Source organism: Sceloporus occidentalis, unplaced genomic scaffold (genome assembly GCF_023333645.1).
Source record: "Sceloporus occidentalis isolate IW3139 unplaced genomic scaffold, rSceOcc1.0.p SCAF_125, whole genome shotgun sequence".
Lineage (NCBI taxonomy): Eukaryota > Metazoa > Chordata > Lepidosauria > Squamata > Phrynosomatidae > Sceloporus > Sceloporus occidentalis.
In genome coordinates, this window is record NW_028317105.1 from 2,734,884 (window position 1) to 2,745,543 (window position 10,660).

General features: G+C 35.4%; 1 protein-coding gene across 1 annotated transcript in view; it reads left to right on the top strand.

The window, feature by feature from the left end:
* Nucleotides 1–8,852, top strand: part of LOC149281997 (protocadherin-19-like) — an 84,057-nt gene extending 75,205 nt beyond the window's left edge. Inside the window, exon 5 of the mRNA XM_089498749.1 lies at nt 8,263–8,852. Coding sequence (XP_089354875.1) covers nt 8,263–8,852 — 590 coding nt within the window. The remainder of the gene's footprint in view (nt 1–8,262) is intronic.
* The last annotated feature ends 1,808 nt before the right edge of the window (nt 8,853–10,660 follow it).

Below are 10,660 nucleotides of genomic sequence, written 5' to 3' on the forward strand. Positions count from 1 at the left end.
ACTCCCTTACATTACATCCTCTGACCTTCTAGTTCTAGATTACGACCTCTTGTTCTAAGCCGCACTACGACATAATTAATAAAGAAGACAGCAATTTCCAACTGTATATGGTCCGGAAATAAATGGCAAAAAGGTAACTAAGTGATATTAAAATTAAGCAGCAATTTGATACACAAAAAGGCGACTATTCAATATCTCTACGCGGCTTTTTCTTACAAAGTAGAAAACAGCTTATATCTCTTTTGAAGTTGCAAGGTCGTCGATATAACGTATATTTATATTTTCTGCCATGTGAGAGGCAACAAGGGCAAATAGGGGAGTGCAAAGCCTTAATGCGGGAGCAAATAATGATCCATAACACTATTACATACACAGCTAGGATGCTGTACTCTTAGCATTTTCCTGAAGCTGCCTTTTTTTAATGTGCAATCAGTAATGCCGCAAGCTGTTCTTATGGCCTCTGCATGGCTGCAATGTAATAATACAATTATTAACACAGATGTTCCCCGGTAAAATGTTTGTGTTCTTTTAATTGAAAATGTGTTCCGTCTGTAATAGGTTAACATTGACAGTGCGGGAGGACATGACAAAGGGTGATCGGCCTTTAAAAAAGTATTTACGCAGATGGGAGCAGGAATCCAGTGAAGTTTAATATTCTCCGAATAGGACAGCAGAGAAAAACTATTGTTTCTTAATTTTTTTTATATATATATATATATTTTTTTTTATTTTTTATTTTTTATTTTTATATATATATATATATATATATATATATTTTTTTTTTTTTTGTTTCCTGAATATGTAATGTAAGGAAGTTTTGCTTTAGTATATATTTGATTTTTTTTCAATTCTAGCATTCAAAAGAAATCTCTCCCTGCCTTACAAACTTTAAATATATGCATTTGATTACAGCCTTATAGACCATACTTTGAAATTCCTATTTATTTAGTTTCTGCAGAGCTGTTAATAGTTAATAACTGGAACGTTTATTTCTAACACAAATACGACTGCACAAGACAAGTGGTCATTATCTGTGTTCTTGTCCCTTTATCTCAAAATGAAAATGAAATACTATTTATATATACTTGACAGTTGGATAGGTTCGTCTAACGCCAGACATAAAAATTGAAGAAAATATAGACATATATAAGTGTATGATGACATATATATACGACATCAGTCAGAGTGGTGTGTATATATATATCTATATATATATATATATATATCTATGTATGTATAGTGTATATATAGTGTATATATAGTGTGTGTATATATATATATATATATATATATATATATCCTACTTCAAAACTTGCCCTCTGATCCTTATAGCAAAACGGCAATCAAACTAAAACCAGTTATAAGATGCACTTTCCTCGAGACGTTTTAGATGAACTAGGCAATTACGAATTGATTTCCAAGATGATGAACTTTGTTACTTGGCAGGGATAAGAGGTTTTATAAGAATCCCCATAGGATGTGCCCCTCGGGGAAAGTTCAGCACTAAGGCGAATGTAGCACAGCCCTACTCATTTACACCATTCACAAAGTATGTTCTGCTTTACAAGGGAGAACAAATCGCTTGCTGCTGATTTTCCGATGAGATTTCTAACACCTTTAAATGACATTGGTCTTTAAATGACCCGCGCTATATCATTTAATCTTACATTCTATTATATACCTGCAAACCCTGACATTTAACACTCCACAAATACCTTAACCTACCTCCGTTCACCGGCTCTCAAGCCTTCGTTCTAATCTTTTGTTTTTACGCCCTGAAAAATGAATTGCTCCGGGAGACTTTTTGAGTGCAAAACTGAAAAATTTAGCTTTTTCCCCCCCGAATATTGCGGTTCTATGGAAGCTGCTCCCAAAATGCACCGATCGTGAAAGATGTTTTTAGAAATCATCTTTCACGTAGAATAAAGCGTTTGGGTTCTGCGTCCTTTGAGCCTCAAAAAAATGACGAGCTGGTATAATTATTATTATTATTTTTAATAATATGCAGACGGGCTTAGCAAACAGGTGCATCGGGTTGCCTATGGAATGATTAAAAGCGGGTGTTAAAACACAACGACAGGAACGTGGCGTCCAGAACAACAAGTTCGGAAAACACACAAAATAAATGTTTGATCCCGCTAGTCAGCTCCGGTACAAATGTGAGATGCTATTTTTTATTAAAAAAATCTGATTTACAGACGAACGGGGGGGTGAATTTAATGTGCCATCACTTCATCCATTTCGTATTCCTCTCTTAATGTTTCGGGGAAACACAGAACAAAGATATTTGAATAAATGCCTCCAGGGCAATCAATTTACTTTTAATTTGTCTGGAATGAAGCTTTTTTTTTTTTTTGTGAGTGTGTCGTAATGAAAAAGGAATAAAAACTCTGTAATGTTTATGATTTTTTTCGTGATGATTTTTTTTGAGTTTTTTGCTATTCCTACGAGTAGAATCAGAGTTGTCTTCTATATAATTGAAACACAAAACTTCTTTTCCACTGGAGAGTGAAAAATCGCATGTGGAAATGTAGATGTAAAAATGTGTTTTCTTACGCTTTTTCTTTTCCCAACCAAAGCAAGGTATTCAATGGAAATATGTCTATATGGAGAGTATATATACTCCTTGCTATAGACAATAAACTCTTCATGCTTGAGTGAGGTCTAATAAGTGCTAATGCCGAGTTTCACAAGTTTTTTTTTAGTTCTAATGTATGAAAATAACTTCTGTCTTGGTTGTAGATTGTTACCCTACTTGTTAACGCCTTAAAAGAACTGGTAACAGTTCTATAATTACAGTTAAGATAAGTGAATAGCTTCTACCTAAACAATCTGGAGTGGGCCTACCAGTCACCAGTTCTAATTCACTTAATACCATGTTCTGCCCCTTTAACTAAAGGTGCCGTTCCACCTACTCTTCTGAATGTAACACTTTTATAATTAAGTGCAGCGTTAGAAACTTCTTTCTTAGTAATGTTGAACGCCCAAGCCATTTCCATAAATGATTCTTTAATCAAGTAAAATGTTGCATTAATTGTCATATGGCACAAAGGTGGATGCTGATAGGCTGTTGCCACACAACCTTAAAAAGCTTCAAAAAAGTTTTTTTTTATATTGTTTTTATGTGATTAAAAAATCAGAGGAAACAATAAAATAAGGGATCTGATAAGGTTTATTTGCTTAGCATACTAGAGAGTGCAATTAACATGTTGTCTTTAAATATTATTTATAATAAATATAATAAATATATTTTTATTATATATTTATATATAATAAATATATTTATATATAATAAATATATATTTATATATATATATATATATATAAAAATATATATTATATATATATAAATATATATAATAAATATATATTTATATATATATATAAAATATATTTATATGCAAATTTATTACATATATATATATATGTTTTTCAGTAGATAACATTTTTAGGACCTATCAGAAACAATATTTCAAGAGGCATAACTAAAACCCCTGGCAGTCTCAAGTCTCGTTCGTTTTGTTCTTGGTGTTTAACCTATGCTTCCTTTTTTCAATTTGCAGCCTCTCTAAAATATACAGAATGCCACAAATTGAGGTGCTGACACTGTTTACAACTCAGATACAAAAGAAAATGGGCTATTATCTCTTATGTCAACAAAATCAACTTGTAGATTTACATGCATCTTGTGTAAGTTTTCAGCCTGTCCAGTGCAGGTTGAAACAATGAACTTTGATTGCGCAGACAAAAAGAACAACAGCGTGAAAGAAATAAGCTGGTCGTAATGAATGCGTATCATAAGAGACTAATTACAGTAGTCCTTTTTTATGGTGTTTTTCAAACATCATCTTTTTGTGTCTGCCCAGATAATATCACGAGTCAACCTCTCTGTTACCCTCAGTTTTGTCAATTAAAAAATATACAAAATGTCACATTATGAAGTGGAGATGGAGATTTTTTTTAAAGAAATATTTTAAAGGAAATGTACTTTAAAACCGTTATCGGCTCGTACCATTTGTGGGAAATACAATGATAAAGTATAGATAATGAGCGAACTCATTAGTCGCTCAAAAAAAATCAACCTTTGATTTTGAAGAAGGCAAAACCCCAATATTGAAGCAAATCCCAATTGTGTCTCAAAAAGTGCTGCTGTACAGAAGGTAGAGCTAATGATACTCCGGGGGCCAAGGCCGTCCTCTGAAATGTTGTCATCTCCTAGTTGTACGAAGCATCGCATGAGTTCTTCTGTGCTGAGGCCCCAATGGACTCTGAAATAAAAAGGCAACTCGTGTTTTGGGATGGATTTTTCAGAACTTGCTACAAAGTTAGCAACTCTATCCTTAGCTAGAAAGTTACCATAGATTTAACAAACAGTATGTGGGGGCTGATCCAGAGTTTTTGAGGCTGAGGTAGGGGGGCCATATTTTCCATGACACATATGATGTTCACTTATACCCGTCCTGTATGGGTAACATGCAATGTATAACTAAGTAAATGGTTCCCTTCCATGAGTCTATACACCCCCCATACTGGACAGGAATATGTGAAAATCATACGTGCCATGGAAAACATGACCAATGTGGTCATCTAAGGCTGAGGGGGTCTATCCCATCCAAGAATAGCTTGGCTAGCCCTGTATAATGTATAATTGAATCAGGTGAGATTTCTTCAAAGTCTCCTCATCCGTAGAATGATAAATAATTTAGGGCCAGCTCAGCCCTTGTTGCTGGAGAAACCTGCCGGTGTTGGCCCCTTATAATGTATAGTGAAGTCAAGGAGTTGAAGCCACAACTCTCTGGCCAATTCTCCCTTTAGCGAATAATCCCCATTGCTTCATGTGTCGGGGATAAATCACGTCTAAAGGGGAGATGAGCCGTGACCATTGTTTTGAGAGTTCGGATGTTATTTTTTTTCACAGCTGTTTCAGTGACGTTAGCAAAATACATTCAAGTTTCACAGTGCAGAAATATTCCATAGAGCGTCCTAAATGTACGGTATTATCGATCTGCATTTGACCTAAACCGGGTATGGCTTTGTGAATAAAGAGTTTAGACAGCTGACTTTTCCACCTATTCATGTGGAATTGCACCTTGACTAATTATAAAAGCAGAGTTAGTTTGTGTTCATGCTCGCTTATCAGACTCGGCGGTACAGAGTGATTAAATGTTAGCAGAGCTTAATTGTGTGTAGTAACCTATCGGGATATAATAAACAGTATTCTAAACAAATTCTAAAGCGTTCTACTCTGCATGGTGGAAAAAAATACAAAACCCCAGGAAATATTAAACCCTCCGGTACATTTGAAAACAATACGCCATAACTGGCCTTTTCATATGACATGGTTTTCTGAGAAATAATCGGAATAATTAATCTGTTTGTAAGATAGTGAGTTTGGATCGGAATTCCACGCTGACATTCAAACTGTTCAAGATTATATATATATACATCATTAAACGGAAACTAATATCCGCATGGTGCAGTCATCTGGATTTTGCAGTTTTCGTAATACGTGCAGAAATTTCGTCCACCCAATCTCAGGGGGATCGATGCTGAACGTTTTTTAGAGGCATTCCTAGGAACTGAAAGTATTTCACAAATTGTGCTGGTATTCTGACATTTAACATGTTGTAATTGTCAGTTTAAGGTAATTTAAGTGTGGAAAGGGGATATGGGACATCTCCATGATACAGTATATGCTTATCATTCATGGAACAAGTAGACACATTTTGTCAAGCTCTAGACTCTGTATTATGATACATTGTAATAATAACAGTGTATTATCTTAAGTTTTAGCCTGATAGTCTTCCAAATTCTTAGTTGACGGTAAGCCCATAAGCTGACAATATGTCTAGTTGTGGCCTAGGAGTTTGCCAAGGTCTGGTGGGGGACCCTTCCTAGCTGTGGCCAGATGGTTTAATATGCGTGACTTCAGATTCTGCTGTCTTCTGGGCTTAAATGTGAATAGCCAATTCCACCCCTGATGATCACACTTAAGCACGTGCTGTTTCATGGTTGGCTGTGAGCTTTGCACAAGCCTACTAATAAGCACTTAAATACATTTGCTAGCTTTGAAGGCTGATTCCCATTGCTCAGTTTGCCTCAGCCAGTACCAAAAAAGACCATCTCCACCCAGTAGTTGATGACAACCATAATATCCTTGAAGAAGGTTTGGTTAGATGGGGCTGAACCAATATGTCCTTCAGGGATTTTATTTGATTCTTTTACATGAAGTTCTAAAATGTATATCATGAGAATGTTATATTTTCAAAATATGTATACATATTAATCATGGGTGTTAAAATAAGCCTTTTTAAATTAAGAATACTCAAAACTAGTAAGAAAATATGTTTCACTTCCTAGAAGTATATCAATTCTTTTTTCCCATAGTCCATTCTTTCCTATCAACCAAGAGATGTAGGACTGTTTGAGCTGGGTTTTTTTAGAAATAATATGTATTTTTTATTCTAGTTTTGATTCCATTCCGAATTCACGATACTCAGTAGATGCAGAGTTCTTTCGGTTCTTTCGTTCAGAAATCGTAGACCTTTGCACATACGGGCAGATATTCACAAACACTCACTTCTTCTGTCTGATGGATCTGTCAAAGAACTGACTTGTGTATCACAGCCAAAGATCTCACCTTAAGGCACAGAGTTAAAAGCTGATGAGTATTTGAGCTTTCACACTTTCTTATACACCACCTATTCTCTGCAAGCATAAGCCGCTTGTATTTTGGTGCAGTGCACCGTGTGATCTGAATTTTTATGAGCTTGCCTCGTGTGTGGCAGAAATACAAATGGATTTAGCAGGTCCGGGTTAAACATACAAATATATAGCTCACAATGCCTCAAACAGATCTTTATCAGAAAAAAAAAATCTCAGCACTTCACCGAAATATAAAGTATGTAGAGTATATCCATAAAAAAGAGCGTAATTTTAATCCTGGATAGATTTCTTCCTCTATTTCCATGAATAACCAAAGTCCTTGTAGGTTACACAATTATGTTGCTAGCCATAGCCATATCAGCACCTTATACATGGTATACGTCAGCCCATTCTTTTAAACATATGTTAGGATAAGTATGATTTAAAGAAGCGCTATAAAATGTCACCCTTTACATTGTAAGCACGTCATTTATAAAGGCAGTAGGCTATTTTCCCCCTGAATTCTATAGTCATCCTAATCACGTGTGTCCTCCCTTCAATCTATACCATAATCCCCTATTTGTCCTAAACACAAAGCTGATTTCTGCAATCTCCCCGAAGCGTTCTGGTGCAGTATAATGTCAGCAAGCTGTACAAACATATCCATTCAGAGAAGAATTCGAGAATAAAAGGTTTTTAAAGGAAACAATGGCGTGTGTTTAAAGGTAGGCGTTGGGATACATTTTAAATACTCGTTGCTTAAGAAGAAAGCTTTTTTTTTTGTTGTAGGCTATATGTATACAATGAAAAAAAAGGCAGGCATTTAAAAGTAGAATCGTTTAATTTACGGGCGGTCTGGCTCAGACTCAATGATCCATAATTCCTTCAAATGTTGACAGTATCAAGCAGAAAATATAGAGATCCGCAAACTTATAGATCTGAGACATAAGCAATAAATACAGCCATTTTTTTGTCCTCTGGCTTCTTAAATTTATAATAATTTGCCACCTCCTGTCTCCAGTGGGGCACTTATAATATTATTTATCCATTAGTTAATATAATAAAGATTTATCTAAAGAAACACATGGATATAAGATCTAGCGTCACACAAAAATTAAATAAGTTTGAGATTTGGACTTGAGAAATACAAATATAATGAAGACTTTGTCTTTAGAAACCTTGGAAATTTGGGATTTAATTAAGAGATGTTTTGCCCCAATGTTCTCATCAATTCAATACAGTAGGTAATCTAAACCTCCTTATTCATCAAGCATCCATGTGTTCATCATGGCTGAAAGAGCTTCATAACACCCAACTATTTGGCTTGATGGGCCATATAGTTCTTTGTGGCATTAGATATTCAGAGTTTGAATGCCAATCAATGCTTTTTTCTTTGACTGGGAAGAAAATGAACGCAATCATTCACATGCCCTAATTGTAACAATGAAGTTTAATAGGTAAATAAAACAGGAATACAAATTATAGCACATTCATATCAGAGTAAATATGCAGCTGGAATGGCAGCGTTTCTGTTTAATGATAATTTTAGCTAATTTACAATTTACCAAGTGAATACTAAATTCAGATATGTTTCCCCCCCCCCCATTGTTATTGCAGATCAGAGCGAAGGATTCCATTGCAGAGAAGAGTGTCGGATTCTTGGGCACTCCGATAGATGCTGGATGCCCCGAGTCCCCATCACAAGTCGTGCAAAATCCCCAGAGCATGGAAGGAATGTGATTGCATTGTCTATAGAAGCCACCACGGTGGATACAGAACCTTTTGAAGACTGTAACACAAAAAGAACTTTTGCAACTTTTGGCAAAGATGGGAATGAGCATACTACCGACGACCGGGCTACCTTGAAAGGGAAAAGGACAGTAGACCTCCCGATCTGCAGCCCCAAGGTAAACGGTGCCATTCGCGAAGCGGGAAATGGCTGTGAGGCTGTCAGCCCCATCACTTCTCCTCTACATCTAAAGAGTCCTCTGCCAGCCAAACCTTCAGCGACATCGTACAACATAATCCACTGCCCTGGAAACCGTGACATGGAGAAGTTTGTCAGCAATGGTCCTTCTCGGCCTTCAGAGGCAGAGCCCAGGGGGGCGGACAGTGAAAATGTAATGCATGAAATCAACCCGTTACTGGAAGAATGTCGAGAAAAAGACTCACTGGTTGTAAAGAGACTAAAAGACATTGTCCTTTAAAGTACCGAGCCCGACGTGGGGATCAACAGTGGACTTTAAAACATTACAGCTTGTTTTTAATTGCTTACCAATGGTTCACAAATAGCTGTATTTAAAGCTTTCCCTAAATGTATTGTTTATAAATAAAGCTATTGTTATGTGACAATCCCAAAATTTTCAATGTGGGGGCAGGGGTGTTCAGCTGAAGCAAGCAGCCTAAGACCGCTTTCATGTTCTCGCTCAACGCAGGATAATGTTACTACCATCAATGTACAAAGTATTATGTATGTATTAAGTATTTTGAATTTATATATTTTTATAAGCATATATATATCAAAATGAAAATTATAATATAAAATTAGCATTGTTTATACAGAATTAAAAAAAAGAAAGAGGGCAAAAAAAAATTAACGAAACGCCACGTTCAAAATTCTCCGCTAATGATTTTGTAGCATACTAGGGAACTCAACCATAACTTGTGTGATGTTCTAATTTCGATGAAGTGAGCTATAGACAAGCAAGAACTTGTCACAATAAATTATTTAATCATAGTTTGCTGTTTTGCTGTGGACACCCCTGCATCTAAGGCCCTTTTGCTGTTACATGCTATCTGTACTATAAATGTATTTGATATTTAAAAAAAATAATTTGTCCGGTGATGGCAAAAGGCGTTCAAGTTAAAAAAAAAAACAAAAAAAAAAAAAAAAAATTACAGAAAATAAAATAAATAATTTGTAATTCTTTTTTTTAAGACTAAGATTAAAATATCTGCATTATAGTGAAGAAAGAGCTCCATTGTTCTATTCACATTGCTGTAAAAATTCACTGGTTTTCAACAGTGAGAGGTTTTAGCATCCTTTCAAATATGTAATTGCTATTTAATGAGACAGTAACGTGAGGTTTTGTGAAGAATTTTTTTTTTTAAACATTGATAAAGCTCATTCCCTATTTCTGAAAAACAATCCTTTTATTGTATTCCGGTGTCCAACTGAACGTCGTAACAAGTAATGCGCAGGGTTTCTGCTATGACATAATCAAGGCCTCTTGGCCGATTTTATTTTTTATTTTAATTTCCATTTTTTTATTTTTTTTTTGTATTCTCATAGCGGATATGTCACCATGTTGAATCGGTTTAGATTGCATTGAGTAGTATGTTTTCATCATCTGCATTATTGCCGGTTTATTTGAAGGATGAAAATATTTCTAAAATGTTCACATATAAAATCTTTTGACAATTGTAAATTATAGAAAGAGTTTACATAATATTCTGTTTGTAATATAGTCTTACAAGATAATGTTGCAGACAATGTTGCAAAAATTCACTGACTGCCAGTGAAGAAAATTAATTAAAATGTTTTTAATTTCAAAATGGCGTTATGGCCATATTTCTAGCACGTGAGTCCTCGCAGTGTTTTGACACGTGATGTCTACATGGAAGCGTGTTGAACACGTTTCTATATAAAAGGCCTTCTTTTAGCTGGTAGAACGTTTTTAAAGGCTTTTCTGGATCTGCTTACCCAGTTTAGTCACGTTAGTGGTTGATCTGCCACGTTTAACAGATAATATGTTTCCAAAAGGCCCAGTGGGAAAGTCACCAAACCTCGCCAGCTGTTATATCAAAAGGAGGAGCACTTGTACTTTTGTATGAATAATTTATTTGAGTAACTTAAACTTTGCATTCATACCTTCAAGATACAAGAACGATGTCTTCTAGTGAAGCAAGGCATCGTTATTGATTACCGTGCAATAGTCACTCCATTAGACTGCATTAAGTAAGATTAATAGTGGTGTTTGTAATACGAAATGCATGGTCAGCAGGTTAGAGACGG